The 18515-nt window shown below is 46.3% G+C and overlaps 2 protein-coding genes across 3 annotated transcripts; one reads left to right on the top strand and one right to left on the bottom strand.

The window, feature by feature from the left end:
• Positions 1 to 1034: 1034 nt before the first annotated feature.
• Dctn5-p25 (Dynactin 5, p25 subunit) lies at positions 1035 to 15169 on the bottom strand. Of its 2 annotated transcripts, XM_077670340.1 has the most exons (7): positions 15047 to 15169; positions 10161 to 10328; positions 9996 to 10064; positions 9780 to 9898; positions 6487 to 6598; positions 5051 to 5153; positions 1035 to 1219 (listed from the first exon to the last, which is right to left on the bottom strand). In XM_077670340.1, the coding sequence occupies exons 2-7, from the start codon at positions 10206 to 10208 to the stop codon at positions 1116 to 1118; spliced, it is 555 nt and encodes a 184-aa protein (XP_077526466.1). In that variant the 5' UTR covers positions 10209 to 10328; positions 15047 to 15169; the 3' UTR covers positions 1035 to 1115. The 2 variants fall into 2 exon arrangements, with proteins under 2 accessions (XP_077526466.1, XP_077526465.1); XM_077670339.1 differs by lacking the exon at positions 15047 to 15169 and having other exon boundaries at positions 10161 to 10368.
• Positions 15170 to 15270: 101 nt separating this feature from the next.
• Positions 15271 to 16281, top strand: LOC144138178 (UBA-like domain-containing protein 2; the record flags this gene model as incomplete). The annotated part of the gene is given in 2 exon segments (XM_077670341.1): positions 15271 to 16107; positions 16213 to 16281. Coding segments are annotated over 2 exon segments (177 nt in total), but the record flags the coding sequence as incomplete, so codon positions are not given.
• Between the last annotated feature and the right edge of the window lie 2234 nt (positions 16282 to 18515).

Raw genomic sequence — 18515 nt, forward strand, 5'->3', positions numbered from 1 at the left:
CCAAATCTGTTTCCTCTAGCCAATGTGTGACAGCTAGGAGATCCAAGTTGACAACAATGCAAAAGAGAAAGCTAGGGATCGCATTGCAGTAGTAGTTTTGATTTAACGTTCAGGGCCGGAGCAGCCATCTCGACGGTTTTGTTCATTCATGGGATAAAGAAATTCTGGCCGACCAGTTCGCCTTTTTCTTTGTGGGACATTTTGCAAGAATGAAAGACAACTGTGTTTGGTGATTTGAAGTTAGTTCTCTGCTGCTGAATAACTCCTACATCCTTTTTATGCATAGAGTAGTTTCGTGGTTTTCTTCCGGTGCGGCAGTTGGATCGTGGCGTTAGTTCGAAATTACGGGTAGATTAGCAACGTTCCACACTCCCTCCAAAATTTAAGTGGGAACTACATTTGCCTGTAATTGTAGCAGAGTTCAGAAAATCAATCCAGAAGTATTTTCCTTTACCTTTGTAACATTTCCTGCCCTGTGATAATTTAAACCACTGGTAGCCTTCATGTATTGACAAGTTGCAAAATTTCCAGTTGAACCTTGCCGATAGAATTTACACGTAGCTCGACTGTAAAACCTTGGTCCCGCAGTAGCCTTGTGCAAGTTCAGTATAGACCAGGCATTTTTTTTTTTTTGCATAACCAGTACCGACAAATTACAAATGAAACAAAATGATAAAACAGGGCCAAATAAGACAGTAGACGAGAGAATTGCGGTTTACTTGAGCTTATAAAATGAACACGCGTCAAAACTAAGATCAGTGATTAAAACCAATGTCACTAAAGAGATAAAAACCACATCACTCAAACGATAACAAGTGAGAGAAATACAAGAGGAGGAAAGAACTGAGTGGGCTTAAAAAGAAGGGGAAAAAAGAAAGAATACTTTAATGTTGGAGGAAAACACAGTAGCATGACGATGTTCATGGTACCAGAGAGAAGAAAGAATCTGTTTGCGAAGGCACTTGATTCTCTTGTTCCAGTGACCTGTAGCCATTCCATCGCTGCTGTGGTGATTTCAAAAAAGTCCAATAACATTTTAGTCAAAAAGGTGCCATGGCCCCTGTAGCTTTAATTAAATACATTATAGTAAGGTTAACAATGAAACCGGAACGCAGCTAGCTGGCAGTGTTATCCGATGGCTTGAAATGGTGATAGTAGGCCTTGGTGAAGTCTGTCATCAGGTCTTGCGTGCACTCTGGGAGCTCGCCGGAAAAAAGACCTGCAATACAAGATGGAAGACATCATTGTTTTCAATAAAAGCGAAGCTGGGTGGCACAAAAAACGAGTTTCAAAATACTCGGTGAAAAATAGGCGAGGACCGAACGGTACAGTTAAAATTATCCATAAATGTGAATTATTAAATTTCGAATTGACGAGCTTTCACTTTAGTTCAGGACTTTACTCACTGGGGTCCATGAGTGCTCAATAAAAAAAATGCTAGAAAACATTACATTAAGGATTATGGCAAGTTCACTGCTCTGTGCAAAGTTGGCGCGCATTATGATTTCTTTGCCCCGCTTGCTCAGAGTTACATCCGGGTCACATGCCTTCAGTCAGTCAGGGTTCGCTCAAAATTAACACTCTAAAATGGACGCCACATGAACAAAACTGAGAATTTCACCTCTGTTTTTAACACCTCACCCACGATTGCACCCAAACAGATACCAGTGTGCAGCATCCGACTTGGTGGAACCCCGACTAACTGAGGTCCAATGATGTTGGATGCAGTCACTATGCACACCCCGAGCTCTTTTGTACTAAGGTGAGGGGACAATTCAACTCGGTGAGGGGACAATTCACGCATCCCATCACACTCTCTGGTCCTTTCAAGTTGACTTGGAGCACAGCTTGTGTCTTGGAATGGAGTGCTGGACAGCCGGATCCCTACCCCATTCACCTTGGCTCCGGTTGACATCGGTGCTGTGTAACAAACTGAGACTTATTCCCAACAGGTTTGAGCTGAAGGTACCTCCAATGAAGGTACACCTCCAATCCACTGTCTGGGCTAGGTGTTGTCCTTTGGGATGTCATGCGGACCGTTTGGGTAGACGAACAAGCAGGCGTCTTCAAAACCCATGGACAGCTCACTGCCGTGCGGAACTGGTGGACAATGGGCAGCCCTCGAGCCCTAAATTATTGTGCACTCCACCACACCGTCTTCTCACGCTCGCAGCTCACCGTCATAAAAATCCCCTATTTCCTCAACATGGGCTGGACTGGTGTGCCCAGTGCATCAATCTGGCAAGCTTTCTATCACATGGAGCTCGGTAGTCACCCCTCAAGACTCGATGGCCACTTGGGACATACCCCGAGCCAGTTTGCTATGGAGGTTGTGGGGGTGTTCTTGCCAAGGCACAACCATGCCTGTCTTCTCCCCGGGGCTTATTTGCTTCCCAGCCAGGACGGCCTCAACGAAATACAGACCCCCATACAACACGGCCAAGTCCTTTGCAGCTGCCCACAAGGTGTAATTGCGCACAGAGCCAGGCCTGGATGTTGCAACTTATGAGGTGCCTATGGACATTGATGGTCCCAGTCGGCAGTGGTCACTTGATTTGTTTAAACACAGCCTGGGCATCAGGTGGCACCTCACTTACTTTGAAGCGTGCCAAAGTGGCACTCCTTCTAAAACCTGCAAAGATCCATGATCGGTTGACTAACCTCCATCCTGCTGCACTGACGTCGACCCTTTGCAAATCTTTAGAACGGATGCTAACCATGACATTCACGGCAGCCGGAACAGTATGAATGGTACCCCCACCAGCTAAGACTGGGTTCCGACCACATCATTTCTCAGCTATGGTACTCATGTCGAAACCTTCAAAAAGCGCAACACAAACGAAGGGAACACAGGACGAGCAACCTGGTACAACTGGCCGGTAGTTGGTTTTGAAGGTTTCAACATTATAATTTCACCAACTAGCCCAACTCGCCATTCTGATGGTACTCATGGGTGGCAGGCCCGATGAAATTCGCACAATTCTTGCCGCGGACATTCAAAAAACCTGCGATAACATAAGCCACTCGGCAATAATCGCTATGCTGTAGTGACTCTACATTTCACCACCAGTACACCATTCTCTGCATTGCACAGCTGCTCATTCTCAATCTGTATAGGCAACAAACGCGAGGGACACTGTTTCAAAGTGAGGCGTGCCTCAGGGCCCTGTATTATCTCCCATTTTGTTCAACGTAGCCATGTTACATTTGGAAGTTGGCCGACATGCTGGACACTTTTCTACCCATGTATGCGAATGATGTAGCCGTGTGGTCGGTGCCCAACAGGATGCACCATCTGCAGGCTGCCTTGGGCGTAATTTTGCAGTGGTGCTTACTTGTTGGCTAGATTTGTCGCCTACATGCCAATTGTAGGGGCGGTGCTGGGTTAGTGTTTTATCTTTTCTGTCTTCGTCTTTTATGTGCTGTTTTCACCGTGAACATTCACCAACTTGCCCAGTTCGCTGCACTCATAGGGCTAATGGCAGTTGTGGCAGACGCAAATTTTGCTGTTTTTGAAAGGCGAACCCCCCATCGGTGCAGCTGTTTCTGTAAGTGTACTGAGGCTGGAAATAAGGGCAGCTGGTTCAACAGCACACAGCCTTGTTCTATTCAACGAAAGGATTCAAGCGTGCTACACTTGTTTCGCCGAACGAGCCAAAAGTCGGAAGGTGCTCGCTTTCATGCCCTGCGTGTGCTAGTGTCTGCCATCTTTCAGCCTCGTCTTGTATATCAACCCCAGTTCCAACACCTTACTTTGCACAGCTGGGATCGTCTGGAAAGTGCAAATTGAGAAGCAATGCAAGCAACCACCGGCCTCTGTCTTGCATTCCCACACTTCAAGCGTATTCGAACACAGTGGATGAATCTGTACATCAGCACTTATCGGCTCATCCCTTAGAAATTAAATTGATTTCCACAGTCGCTGCCATTAGTGCACCACCACTACCACGAGTCACCCCAGATACATGTTCAGCTGAGCCACCTTGGCCGTACTGACCACAGGCCACCAATAACTGGCTAGTTAAGCATGGAAAAAGTATTCACTGCCAAGCGCAGTAGAACAATTTCCGTCTATTCACGTACAAGATGGCTAGCAAGTTCCCGCTGATACAGGGCATCCTTTGTGCTAGCCTTGTTTGCCTGTAGTCCACCATCAATTAAACCGACATACAGTAGAACCTCGTTGATATGTTAAAAAAAAAAAAAAAAAAAAACATGAGGGAGAAACGTACTATCCGAGAAAGCGTACTATCCAGAAGAAAACGTACTATAGGGAATTTTTTCACAATTGAGAGTGTAGTTAGTAACCGGAAAATCGTATGAACCGAGAACGTTTCAACGGGTTCTAATTGATTGAGGGGTTTAACGCGCCGACGCAACGCAGGCGATGAGGCGCGCCGTAGTGGAGGGCTCCGGATTAATTTTGACCACCTGGGGATCTTTATCGTGCGCCGAAATCTCGTACACACGGGCGTTTTTGCTTTTCGCCTCCATCAGAAAAGCGGCCGCCGCGGCCGGGAATCGAACCCGCGACCTCGTGCTCAGCAGCGCAACGCCTTAGCCACTGAGCCACCGCGGCGGGGTTTCAACGGGTTCTACTGTATGTTACAAAAATGTCACTTCCCTAGGTCTGTTCTGAAAGCGCTAGTTGCCACCCTTGACGACCTATGTGCCCTAGCCCATCTGCTTCGCATTGCCGCACCACACTGCTTGCTCATACACAAACTTCACCCAGGCCTGTTGAGAGCTACAGTCCATGAACATTAAATACTGTCATTACATTACATACAGTGCATGAACATTACACACTATAATACTTAAATTTTTCCCCTGCCCCATTCGCGCTCTCGGACCCACCCAAGCACGGAAAGTACACGCAGTGCAAAGTAACAATGTTCATTTTTACCCATCCCATACTATGACATTTACAGCCCCACCAAAGTGACAACAATAAAACGAAACGGCTGCCTCAACATAACATTCAAGCACCTCAGCACTCTCCCAAAGTGCAGTGCTCAATCAAAAAAAAAAAAAAAAAACAGCAACCTACCTGGGGACCCCGAAAAGATGGCGAACGCTGGGACCACAGTCTCCGGGGCGAGCACCGTGTTGTCCTCGATCATGCAGCAGTCTTTCAGCACACTGCGCCGTCCCTGGGAGGATACAAAAAGCACCAATGGCACCCGCCATACGCTTGAAAGTTAGAAGACAAGCAGTATGCGAGGAAGCAAGGCCGTTTCGGGAACTTCATGACCACAACTTGGTAGATGCAGCACCCGTCGATAGCAGTATGATGCTAATGTCCGAAACAGAACACACAGCACACAAGAAGGCACACCCTACATTTCACTTGCATCATATGTAACATACGAGCTCAGCAACCCCTCCTACAAATTTAATTTTCCACAACTTTTCTTCCTTATTGCTCCACTACCCCCAAACTCCCCTACAACAGGTACATTCACTGTCAGGATGAGACAAAAAATATTTGTAAAAACTTCTGAGTAGGAGTCACCAGATAACACCCAAACAGTCTCTCCAGGGGCTCACCACTGCACATGCATGTCTACATTATGTTAGCCTTGGGGGCACTAAAAGCACTAGGGCCATTTGATAATGAGTTTTCTATCAAATCTCGCATCAGGCATTGTGCTGCATGCTAACATTTTGCTTTTTTGGATTTGCGGAGATTGGTGTGTTGGCAATGCCACTGTCGACCCCTCTTCACTCAAATGGCCAGAATCCAGAACTTGGTAGACAGCTACTGCTGTTGCATTGAACGAGTTTATCCTCCTGCCGTTAATTAATAGTGGAGCACTATATACGTAGACTGTAACTTTCATCGACTTCCCTTGTCGTGCAATGCTAGCAAGCCTCTTGCATGCTCCGAGTTGGTTGAACACCTGAGCAACTGGTCTTGCGTTGCAGTCAGGTGAAGCAGTTTGGTAGTGACATATAGATGTGGTTTGGAGAAAGTTGTGGCAGTTCAGCTGGGTCCCACAATCATCTGGATGCATACAATAACACGACAGCATCCTCAAAGTTTTGCCAGACCAAGAAATTTGGCCTTTCAAGTTTTACACAGTGCATGTGGAAAGCACCATTCGCTGTTAGAAGCCTTGAATCGAACTATACAGAGAGAATAAACACGAAGTTGCACACAGACACCCCCTGCCCTCGTCTCAGAAAAAATATTTCTAGTGGGAATTTTATGTATGCAAATATAAAACAGCCAAACCAAACACATGTACGGAAACTTCAAAGAAAGAGTGTTATTTCCTAAGGCATAAAAGAATCTAGAAGGCCTGCAAAATTTTTTGTAACAGAATTGCTCAGTTGCCTAGATAGTTGAAGGAGTTTTGTTTGGGGATACTACTAAAACTGGTGGCTACTACATGTCCTACTGCCTATGGACACATAATAAACAAGATTGTGCACCTAAAATAGAGAGAGAGAGCAAAAAAAGGCAAATGTGGTTAAGCTCACAATCACACAGTTCTTGCCGATGTAGACGAAGGAACCAACGTGGCCCGCATTGACAACCGACCCTTCACCAATGAAGACGTGGTCGCCGATTTGAAGTGGAAAGAAGGCCACACTGCAAAGGGATACAGGCACACCGGCGTCAAGGAACAGGGGCTATGAAGACAAAATACAATTTTGATCTATTTGAAAGAACTAGCCTCTGGTAACTCATTCAGCACCATCCCAGCCACAAAACATGTTTTTAATGGAAGAAATTTTGGTCTGTCTGTGACTCGATTCAGCCACCCGGCCAAAGTGAAACAGAAGCTACACAACAGGTTTATATGCCCACCGCTAAATCTAAATGTTTAGGTCCGGTGGCAATGTTCACACTTGTCACCACTGTTGAACAAGAACAAGACATTACACAAACGTAAGGAACAAAACTAATACACAAGGAATATTTACGTTCCTTTATCAAAAAAATTCATAGATGCTTGATTTTCGCGATAGCGAATGAAATACTACATCCACTGCAGCAAAACAAAAATCATTCTGTCACCTGCTGTCGCCCGCACCACAGTAGCTTCTGGTGGCATTTTAAGAAATCAAGCAGCAACAGTTACGAAAGGTTCCACGTTTTGCTTGGAACGCTTGTGGAGTAGGGCAACGCGGTTCTATAAACGTTGAAGTAGGGCGCCTCGATTCAAGCGCGTCTTCGCCGTGCGGCAGCGCTGGAATCGAGGCACCTGGCCTGGTGCAGTGGAATGCGGTAAATTTAAATTGACTGGAGCAAACCTCTAGCGTGTTACCTTGGGAGGAATGCGACGGGAGAGGAACAGCATGAGAGGTGAGCGGGAAAGCGAAGGGAGGCATTTACTTGGCAAATGTCGGCGAAAGACTATCGTCTTTCATCGACGAAAGACGATAGCCTCAAGTGTCGTTGCAAATGTCGACGAAAGACTATCGTCTTCGACACTTGCAACGAAAGGAGCAGATACGGGGACAATTTTGTTACTCTAAAGAAGCAAGAAATATTAAAAAACCTTCAAGTTCTGCATTGCAGTGACATTGTATGGGCCGGACTGACATAATATGGGGCAGCACTAGAAGCATGGTTATCAGCATGCTAACTGCCCGTTAGCATTCATGTAATGTGACCAAATGGAACTAGGGGCACCACCACAATTACCCAGTCCCGTTTGTTGGCGATAAGCATGGCATTGATAAGCATGGCATTGCACTAGAATTTGCTCTCCACAGTCCCCCAGTGGAAGCAGCAAAAGTGCTTGCCCACAAAAGTTGGTATTCTGCTGAGCAGATTATCACAGATCTATTCTTCAGCGAGAAATTACAAAAAAAAAGCACCCTTTCCTTGAAAGCTCAGTCGTTGTCAAAAAGTCTTCAGCCCATCTAACATTAACAGGTCCTCTCACCCTAGCAAACTCCACAGCCCTGGTGATGCTAAAGCTTATCAAACAGGGCGTCATAGGTTCGCCATACACATTTTGAACTGCAAATAATGCTGCGCAGATTTTGGGGGATTTTATGTGCTGTAGTGGAGGGCTACGGGATAATTTCGACCTCTCGGGGACCTTTAACGTGCAACGAAATCTCAAGGCATACGGGTTTTGTTTGTTGCCTCAAAGAAGGAAAAAAAAAAAAGGTTGCTGTAGCCAGAATCTAACCAATGTTAAAATTCCAATGTTGGTTCTAGTGTACTTGCTAGTTGGTTCTAGTTCTTGTACTTGAATGGCAAGCACACCATATAAAGAGTTCACAGATTAATGTAGACCATGTGGATTTTTGAAAACCTGAGTCGCTGATTGATTGATTGTAGGGTTTAACGCACTGATGCAGCGCAGGCGATAAGGCGTGCCGTAGTGGAGGGCTCCAGATTAATTTTGACCACCTGGGAATCTTTAACGTGCGCCAAAATCTCGTACACACGGGCATTTTTGCTTTTCGCCTTCATCAGAAAAACGGCCGCCGCAGCCGGGAATCAAACCCGCGACCTCATGCTCAGCAGCGCAACGCCTTAGCCACTGAGCCACCGCGGTGGGTGAAAATCTGAGTCGCAGTGCTGAGTATACACGCAGGCATCTTGCAATTTTGCTTTTAAACATAGCCACTGCAGCCGCTGAGGTTCAAACTTGTGACCTTCTGTACACCAATACAATGACCTTTGCCCTTAATGGCATCACAGCAAACGGTAGAAGTTATAACAAGCCAGGGGATGATAGCGGGCAATTTTTGAACTATGGTTCTTGAATAAAGCCGCAATTAAGGCAAACTTATCGTGAGCTTCGCTACTCTCGTCTTATTAATATGACACAGTCAATTAAGGTAAGAATACCTTAAAACAAGATGCACTGACTGAGCTAACGCGAGATGGGCATGTCTGGACATTTATGTAGCAATAACATTTCAAACTATGACCAATGGAAAAGCAAACCTACAGCTCAATCAGTGGCTGGCTGGGAAATAATTTGACCTTACTATAACAGAGGTATGCACAGTAAAGATGGGACCAGGGGAGCTGGAAATAGCAGAAGCACGGAATAACCAAATGAATTGACTTCAAGATAGAGGAATCTCAACAGCATGGGTATTGGTAGCAAACCGTGTCTAACATTATTGTTAGGAACCAAGTGCAGCGGTAACATTTTTGCCTTAGTAAAGTCACAAGGTTTAAAATAGAACACATGCCAACCTGTGCGACTGGTTAGTCTAGAAATCTGTCTTACGTCAAAGCTACACATGAATTACAATAAACTGTCCTCTAGACAGATGCGTTGCGACTACTATACAGGAATGAAAGTTGCGCCACAAGTGTACCCGCTGCCACATTTTATCACTGTTTTTGCTACTGGGAATGCAATTTGGCAGTATTACACAGTCACACCCACTTTTCGTGCACTAGAAAAAAAAATTCAATAGAGCAGGCAATAAAACAAACTAGAGGCCTCTTTTGCCATTTAAATTTGGACTGGTCCGAACTGCTCCAAAGCAGCTCAGTGTTTCATTGGAACACACAATTTCTTTGCGGGAGAAATTTTCGGATTCCCATAAATTGCTCTGGACCGGCCAATAAAAGAGACCCACAACGGCGTCTTTTGCAGATGATTCTCTACGGAGCCCCATCATCGCGATGGCCCCACGCTTCTGTGAGGCGCTGTGCGCGCACCGCGCTCTCCCCACTATATTATTTTCATCACCACAGTAAGACCACAGTACGACCACACACACCGAGAGACTTTCGGGCTCAATAAACGCAGAACAGCGTTCCTGTAAACACTTGAACTGGTACTTACCCCTTGCTGAACTTCTTGAACGGCGGCCTAATGACAGAACGGCTACTTATGACACAGTGCCGCCCGATCCTCACGTTCGCCAAGTCGCCACGTATGATTGATTCCGACTGAATAATCGTCTGCAAACATATTAACAGAACGAACAAACAAAATGTCATCCATCAGCAGGCAGTGTTTACAAGTACGCGCAAGGTGGTGGGGTGTGTCTTGTAGTACCTTTCCGTTGAGGACGATGTTGTGGCTACCGCAGAGAACAGAATTTCGGCTGACTTTGTTGCCGGACGCCTTACCAAAAGGAAAGACAGAAACAAAAACACCGTTGACTGGCTGAACCATTGGAATTGAAAGACATGCGAAACAAGAGGTTGACTCTCTACTCACGGTTTCAATGTAGTCTTGCTTGTTATACCACACGTCGACGACATCCATCTCGCTCTCGTTCCTTGAACAATTGCCAGTACGAAAGAAGAAAAAAAAACGCAAGTTATAAAATGATAATAACGGGGTTAGGGATTAACAAAAGCCAGCTTGTCCAGGAGCTTGTCGAGCAGAGCAGACCAGGCGGGTAAAGCTGGCTCAAAAATGTGTCTAAACACGAATGCCGCCATGATGCCACGCTGTAGTTGCCAGATCAGTAGTTGAAGATATGGCTAACAATTTTTCTTGAAAATGAGGCACAAATTTAGGGCCCTAAGCTAAAATTAGGCAACTTTTATGGCAATAACTAAGTTTTTTTACGAGTTTGTATGCTTCTTATTACTTTTTTTGAAGTATTCATGCTTGACGAACAAAAATAAATGAAATTATAAGCAAAAAGAAGACGTCGGGCAGAGGCGCCAAATTCAAGTTTCGGTATATTGTGAGGAGCGTCAGTCGTGTGGGGCTAATTTACAAAGGTTCACGCTAACACGCCTTAGTGTCTGCTGTGTCACTTCGTTGCTTGCGAAGACACGCTTGCGAAGACTGCCGATGATACGGAATAAAGCCGCCGCCGCCTATCTTCAAGGACACACCTTCTCTACATGTCTGCAGTGGCTGCTGCCGATTTGAACTCGCCGTCAGCCGGTCATATCATGTTACGCGAAACATGTCTGGGCAGATCGGCTCCTTTTAATCGTATATGATTCACAAATTAAAAACAAACAAATGTACGAACCATTTTACCATGCCTAGCGTATAACTAGGTTCTTGTTTACGGGTGCTGTTATACTTTCACTGAACGATGTTTTACTTGAGTCAGAGATAAAACAACCGCCAACTAATAATAATAATGGTAACTTAATTTGCACAATAACGTGGTTTTCTAGAGGAGGACATTGATTTGATTGTAGGGTTTAACGCGCCGACGCAACGCAGGCGATGAGGCGCGCCGTAGTGGAGGGCTCCGGATTAATTTTGACCACCTGGGGATCTTTAACGTGCGCCGAAATCTCGAACACACGGGCGTTTTTGCTTTTCGCCTCCATCAGAAAAGCGGCCGCCGCGGCCGGGAATCGAACTCGCGACCTCGTGCTCAGCAGCGCAACGCCTTAGCCTAGAGGAGGACAAGGCGAAGCCGAAAGGTCATCCCGAATGTAGGTGCAGAAATCTCCTGTATGGGTGTGTGCGTTTGGTGCATGCTCCTTCGATCGCTGAAACACGCAATCCGAAATTTTCGAGAATATATTTGATGCTTTGCATGACACATTTCTTAAATTCGGCGGATCAGCGACGTTGTTTAATTACGTATACTTGCACCTCTGCTCTCATATGGCCCATGTATATACCTGCACAGAGGAGGTGGGGGAGGAGTAAACTTCGTTCATGTGAGATGGGCACCCGTGTGGTGGGGCATTAAGAAAAATTATTCTGTCCTTCCCTGCCTTCGCCAATGAACGGAAACGGCCACTTCTGTTCACGCCCAATTATCAGGACCACCCCGCCTGCAGGCGGTTTTGCCTGAAATGCCTGCGGGTTCGGCCGGAAATCTGTCTGTCAACAGAGACCGCCTAGGAAGCATGTTGAGGAAGCATGTTGAGGAGGCTATGGGTAACACACATATGCGCTTTCTTGGGTCGCGATGGGACCGTCATGTATTTTGTGCAAGGCGAAGTCGACGAAGGATATACGTCTCCCTTGAAAAGTAAATTAATTTGAGTGCACCTATAAATTGTTATTGCCGCTCATTAGTTCAATCATAGTGGTTAATTTTGAAACAGCTGCCAAACATAACTATGGCAGGTGAATCAGACTGCCTAGCATGAGACTATCAATCGCTAATATAGAGTATTCAGACAATGTGCATTGCATATGGCAGTCATTAAGAAAGCCGACAATAAATTGAACTCTCAATTTTATTATTTGCGACAGTATCGGTTCAGCCAGGGCCATCTGGAGACGTTCTTCAGCTGTATACACTAGATAAAAGGAAGGAATGCAATATGCGAATGCGATAGAACGAAGGAATTCGATGTGTAGCACAGCCTTCTCATTTATGCCAACATCAAACCGGTGGCCACAAAGGTGCCACACCAGACCTTGTAGAATTTCCACGCTTCCATTCCAGCGTGCTCACAGCAACAAGGATGATGACAAAGTTGCAATACCGAAGCTGGGTTCCAGTAATGCTGTAGCTGATTATGAAAGTTCTGGCTAATGCTCATTCAGATTGTGGTCATCAGCACTCTTATTTTCATCAAAAATAGTGGGCCATCGCAATGCCATCAGTCCGTGTATCAGAAGCAAAAATAAACACAGAAAACGCAAGAGGGTCATATGTGCAAGCAATTCTTATCCAACAAATTTTATTTCACCACCAGTAATACCACCAGACCTCTAGGGAAGTTTGTGATGGTAAGAGCAAGGCTAAGATGACCTAATGTGCGACTTCAAAGAAAGGAAGAAACTGTAGAAGAAAGCTAGGGAGGTTAACCAAGGAAAGAAGAAGAACTGTCCAGCTGGCTGTGCTACATGTGGAAATGAGAACAGTAAACTTGAAAGGAAAGGAAAGGACTGGCATAAAATAAAGGATAAAAAATTCGGGAGAAAAAAAAAACATGGCGAGGAAATGGCCAGTACAAAGACAGCACCATGGGCGAAAAAAAGATAGGCATAAAACAAGCAGGCAAAATGACAAAATGGGCAAACGAAGGATGCTGCATGCTGGTAACACCCCTACAGCATTTGTGACTGTTTTTCTCTCTTAATCACTGCAATCTGCTTCTTCAAGGCAAGAACTGATTTGGCTACTTCAGCTCCATCTTGTCTAAAACCACTTAAATATGTCTGATTTTCTGTGTACATAATGTAAATAGGGTACATAATTTCTAATTTTTTTAAATTTCTCCTGAAGTGTCTGCTCCATCGTGGAAGCTTTCGTGACTAACTGCCTTTGCTTTGTTGATTTTTTGCTCTTTTATGGTGCCTCTGCTTGTATTTGTGTATTTCATTCTTCTCCTCTTCTCCAGTGCTTAGGTTTTTTATCATAAAATTGTTTTTCTTCAAGAAGGTTTTTTTGCTTTTGACCCTGTCTGTTTATTGGCTTTAAACCTGCCATAGCTTTGCTGGAAATAGTTCCTCACACAATTTTCCTCTTTCTTTATTCTGGGAGAGGGGGCATGAAATTTTAAAAGGTAAAGAGCCCTGCAGTGACTAATGAACACTTGCACTACTTTCTTTGTAGTTGGAAGTACTGAAAGCTATAGTTCCACAAACCCAGAATGGAAATGCGCGTTCTACATGATATCTTCTAGTCTCTGGTTTGCTTTTGTCGAGATTTTGTATAAGCTGCTATTAAATAGAACCTGACAACATTAATCATGTACCTTGTGCGACGTCCCCAAGCATATAATCAATGACATATCCTCTAAGCGTATACCTAGAAAAACGGAAAATCTCTTGAGAGAGTTTCTTGATGCACATAACTTTGTAATATTAGGCTTGGGTATTCCACGGTTATTGAATCTAAGCTAATGCAAGGGCCACTACCTAAAAGCATTTCAACTGGAGAAAAAAGTTGACACACGTGCTGCAGGGGCCTCATAGACAGGAACAGGCACAGAAAGCATGTTTGTTTAGCATAAAGCGCAGTCACAAATACGATTTCCATTTACATGCATTTCTTGGAAGCGTTGTCAAGTTCGAACTTTCATTCGCTAGAAAAGCAAGTAGTTGTAAAGAGCACCTCAATAGATTGCAAAAACAATCAGCTGACGCATACAGGGGGGGGGGGGGGGGGAGGCGTGTGAAACATGTTAAAATAGCGCTGTACAGACGGGACAACAAAGAAAAGACTACACAGGACTAGCGCTGCATATCAACTGAACTCTTTCAGCACACACAAAATGATATATACAGTAACAGCGCATGCGCGAATACAGGGGAAGCCACCAGGAAAAAAATCAGGGGGAAAAAAGCAATCAAGGGGAAGGGATTTCTTGTTAAAGGAAGCAGGAAAATAAATAAACTGGGGATATTATTAAGCTCTCATGGGAGCTCACCTGCATTTAACACAGTCCGCAAGCGGGAATAGTTGGGGAAATAGGATAGGAGAAAGAAAAGTAAAGATTAGAAAGGTGAGGAAAGAGTAGAGAAGAGTAGTTCCACTGTGGTCGATTCCATCGCACACAACACACCACGAACACTGTTGGTTATAATGCTTCGTCCGGCAGACGAGAAACCTCGAAGGGAACAGTGAAGAACGGAGGTGAGCATGGTGCGACGAAGAGCGAAGTATGCGGCGGTCCCGACTGCTTTGGAGACGGGTACTGGGGGGAGGAGCTGGCACTTGACCGCACACACCAGCAGAGCGAAAGCCGGGCGACGTCCAACGGCCCGCGCTTGCAACGGGCCGCCGAAACGAAGCCCCTCCGAAGCACAGGAGCACGAAAAAACACGTCCGCTCAACTCCGAAGCGACGACCGAACTCCCCTGACGCACCCGCAAAAGCTACCTCTCCGAGCGTACGAAGTACCCGCTAATCTAGGCGCTACCCTTCTCAGTTGCGGAGAATGCAAAACTGCATCTAACGCGGCAGCATGGCACAAAAGTTCGCTACCTACCACAGGAAAAGCTTCACACAACGTTTCGGCACAGCAAAGTTTTCACGGCGCACTCACAGCAACGGTGGCTGCCATGATGGACTGCGTTGGTGACTAGGTGAATACCGACTACTGCCGCCAACTCTAGTAGGCAAAAAGGCAGCGGGCAACGCTGTGAGGGTGGCATCATGTCAGCGCCCGGGTGTAGCACGGTTTCAATGCACGGGCTGGCCGGGCAGCTTTTGCTCTAGAGCAGACGTCAAACTCGCCATACAATTTTCAATCCAATCGACATAGCGCTAACAGAGAGTATCCAATCCAATCCAATTGTGGAAGCTTACAAAGTAGATAAATGAAGGACGTCTGTTTTTTATATGGCGCTAGTAGTTTTACTGATTCTGGGTAGCTATTGCGCTATATACCTCCAGATGGAACTAATAAAGAGACCGTGCAAAAACGCGTGTTGTGGTACCCCGCAGTATCAATGCGATATTTCGTAAACGAAGCGTACAAATAGAAAACCGCCTGCGCGTGCTGTACAAAATACATAAAGCGCACTGGCCTCAAAGGTGATGCGTACATAATTAAACTTTCTTTGTTCACACCAGAAGCGTGTTCTTTGCGTCAGCTGTTACTGAAAAAAAAAAAAAAAATCAAGGTTCAACGCCGTATGACCAGTATGACTGGGTCAGGAGAATGAGTCAATGAGTTGGACGTTGCTGGTGATTTCATACGCAGTTCTAGGTAGGCCTAAACGGCTTCGAGTGTTGTTGCGCGTTGCACTTTTAGAATTCAAGCGTCACTTTTGGCTTGCTTGAAGTCGACGCGTGACCATTGTAAATGACGGCACGAAATTTCAAGCTCGAAATACCATTACTGCGAATGACCCGACTAGTGCGCATCGCAATCGCTTAAAACAGCACGAACCGACGATAGTTACTAGCGGCAGGATCTTTAAACAAGCAGAAGGCAGTTTTTCGAGCACCTGCTTTGGTTTGTTTACAAACATAGCACACTTTCCAGCCGTGTTTTGGCCAGAGGCGGAAGCGGAAATCGTTGTGCCGCAGGGACCCAATGGAAGCGAGACCAGTGATCCCGCGTGACCAATAGCGTCTCGTGTAGCTGCGTGACGTCACGGCAAGAGCCTCGAGCGAGGCGAAAAACGGCGCAGGAGGCGGTGGGTCGGTCGGGGATCCACAGTTATGGACTCCCTTCGTGAACAGGTCATGATCAATCAGTTCGCCCAAGCGGCTGGATGCGCCCGAGACCAGGCGAAGCAGCTACTTCAAGCCGCCCACTGGCAATTCGAGGTGAGTTGCCGTCCGAGAATCAATTTGTGCGCCCCCCTTCCCCCTTCATATCAACATGGCCACGGGAAAGCTTCCTTCATAACGCGCCCGACTCTCGCTTTGCAGACGGCGCTCAGCATTTTCTTCCAAGACGCCGCCGTGCCCGGCTGTCATCCAGCGGGCCATTTTAGCTCGGTAAGGACGTCAGTTATTGTGTCTTTTTGAACTTTTCAATGACGCAACTCCATTTGATGCGACCACGAGTTCTGTGTGTGGACGGTATCTCGCCCTTTCCCTCTTCCGTCTGCCCCCTCCTCCCCTCTCTTCCACAATTACCATTGACACGCAGCTGAATGTATGGGCGAAGTGGCATCTCGACACTTTTAGGTCTCTCTGGCCGCTATCTCGGGCTCTTCGCGAGCCGTGGAAGCTTGGTCGTGTCTGGCATTTTCAGCTTTCGCTCCGTTTTATCAGTGACGCTTGCGGCAGAAACGGTTGTTTGCTGCAGCCCGCTTGCACTGTCATTCGCAAACGCTGGCGCTGATAATCTGCACCGCGTTTCGTTCCTTTTTGTGTCAACACTGACCAGCGGCCCTCAAACGCGCCCAGCTCGCGGCGCTCGTGCGAGGAGTTTCCGCGCCGTAGTCGTAAAAAACAGCGGCGCAGACGGGCGAAAAAAAAAAAAAAAAAACAGCGAAGTAGGGGGCAAACATTGCTCGAGTCCGTTGCAGTCGGCGTTTCCTGGCATTTTGCAACGTTTAGTTGGCCAACGTGAGCACGCAAACCTTGACTGTAAACACGGCGGCGTTTGGCGGCGATACGCTTAAGCCGCTTTCGTTTCTTTTTCTCGCTCGTTCCTTTTAGAGATGCGAGCCTGTGGCTGTTACCATCCCTCTATCCATTGACGAGTTCCTTTCACGCGCAGACGGCGTGCTTTCATGACCTTGCGCTCGGCTGTTACGCAACGTTACCAGACTGTTCCGATGCTATCTACCGCGCTGCGACTGCCGGCTGAGCGACGGGAAAAAAAAAAAAAAAGCGTGCAAGTAGAAACGGCTTGTATCCGCGGTTGAAGTGCCTATCATGTCTCGCGCTGTTGCGTTTGCACGTCGAAACGATACTGGAACCCAATTCCAGCTGTGTCAGTGTGGAGTGTTTGCTTGGCGGGTAGATGTTTGTGCTGTGACAAGTTTTTCAGTTATTCCCGCTCTCAATTAACAGGAGGAAAAAAAATCTTTTTTTTTTCTTTTTGTCCGTGTAGGAAGGATTAGGGGCTGTTTTAACAACCTGGAAGGCTAATTGAACATCGGGAGCCTTCTATATCCGTTTTGGCGAGAAACAATTTTTGTAAAAGCATCTTTTTTTTTGTTGATCATACTTAGTGCTTTATAAGCAACGATGTTGTGCAGATAATAAAAGTGTGTCCCAATTTGTAGGCAGCTTGAAAAGGGCTCTCAAGCTAGACGCCTAAGCAGGCCTCCAAGCTGTGCAAATCACAACATCCACTGCTAGAGACAAAAACACCATACCAAAATACAAATTTCATAAAATAACAAATATGGCACAGTTATAAAGTAGCTAGCATCAGTTGCATACATTATAAATGACGTAAAGCTAGTTTGCTTTCTTTTTGAGCGTTTGTGCGCATACGCATCCCTGGTGTGATTGCCTGCATCAGGTAGCCTGCCTAGGTAGCTGTCTATGATGCCATCTTCGTGAAAATTTCATGAGGGCTTAAGATGGTGGCTGTTTATCGTAGTGATCTACAAGGGTAGTAGAAGTGGAGTCTAAGGCAAAAGAAACTGGTTTCGGGCAGCTTCATGGTATCTTAGTGGCTAATGATGCCTTGCAAAGAGACTTGAATGCCTCAAATCCTTCAGTGCTGAACTCGGGTTTAGGTTTATCGAAACTGCGCAGTTACCTACATTATACTCGGCACTGAAGCGTTTCGCATGGTACTTATGCGCGTGTCAAACGTGGAAATTTAAGTGTACTTTTGAAAAAATTCCCCCGCATTTCCCCGAGGGGGAGAATGTGAAAGTGCGAATGCACGGTTGTCGGCCCGCTTGCAGCGCTTGCGCTCGGCCCCCGCAGCCCACCGCCTCGCCGCCTTCTCTTCCATCTCTTCCATCGGGTTTGTAGTATCACGTGTACACCACGCAGTTATCAAGCCGCTATAACGCCGCTGAGTCGCCAACGCACGCCGCTGACGACGTAGTTTGAATGCGTTAAAGATATAAAGCGCGTTACTCACGCTGATATCAGCGTGGCGTCCGTGGCTTGGTAGCGCGTCGCGCTGCGGCCGCAAAGTCCTCGGATCGAAACCTGGCGCCGGATGCTGTTTCTTTCTTAAAGAGGAGCACTGCGGACGCCGCCGACGCCGCCGGCGGTGGATGGTTTGGGGTCGCTTATAAAGTGCATTGCACTTA

This window comes from Haemaphysalis longicornis, unplaced genomic scaffold, assembly GCF_048455015.1.
Source record: "Haemaphysalis longicornis isolate Haplotype H1 unplaced genomic scaffold, Haemaphysalis longicornis Haplotype H1 scaffold_5, whole genome shotgun sequence".
NCBI classification, from domain to species: domain Eukaryota; kingdom Metazoa; phylum Arthropoda; class Arachnida; order Ixodida; family Ixodidae; genus Haemaphysalis; species Haemaphysalis longicornis.

What these genes read in the sequence shown, in the direction of transcription:
- Dctn5-p25 (XM_077670340.1), bottom strand. Translation starts at nt 10,208, where the DNA reads ATGGATGTCGTCGACGTGTGGTATAACAAGCAAGACTACATTGAAACC. An exon ending in ACATCGTCCTCAACGGAAAG is followed by an intron (nt 9,899 to 9,995) that starts GTACTACAAGAC and finishes ATATGTTTGCAG; the next exon opens with ACGATTATTCAGTCGGAATC. An exon ending in TCGGCAAGAACTGTGTGATT is followed by an intron (nt 5,154 to 6,486) that starts GTGAGCTTAACC and finishes GTATCCTCCCAG; the next exon opens with GGACGGCGCAGTGTGCTGAA.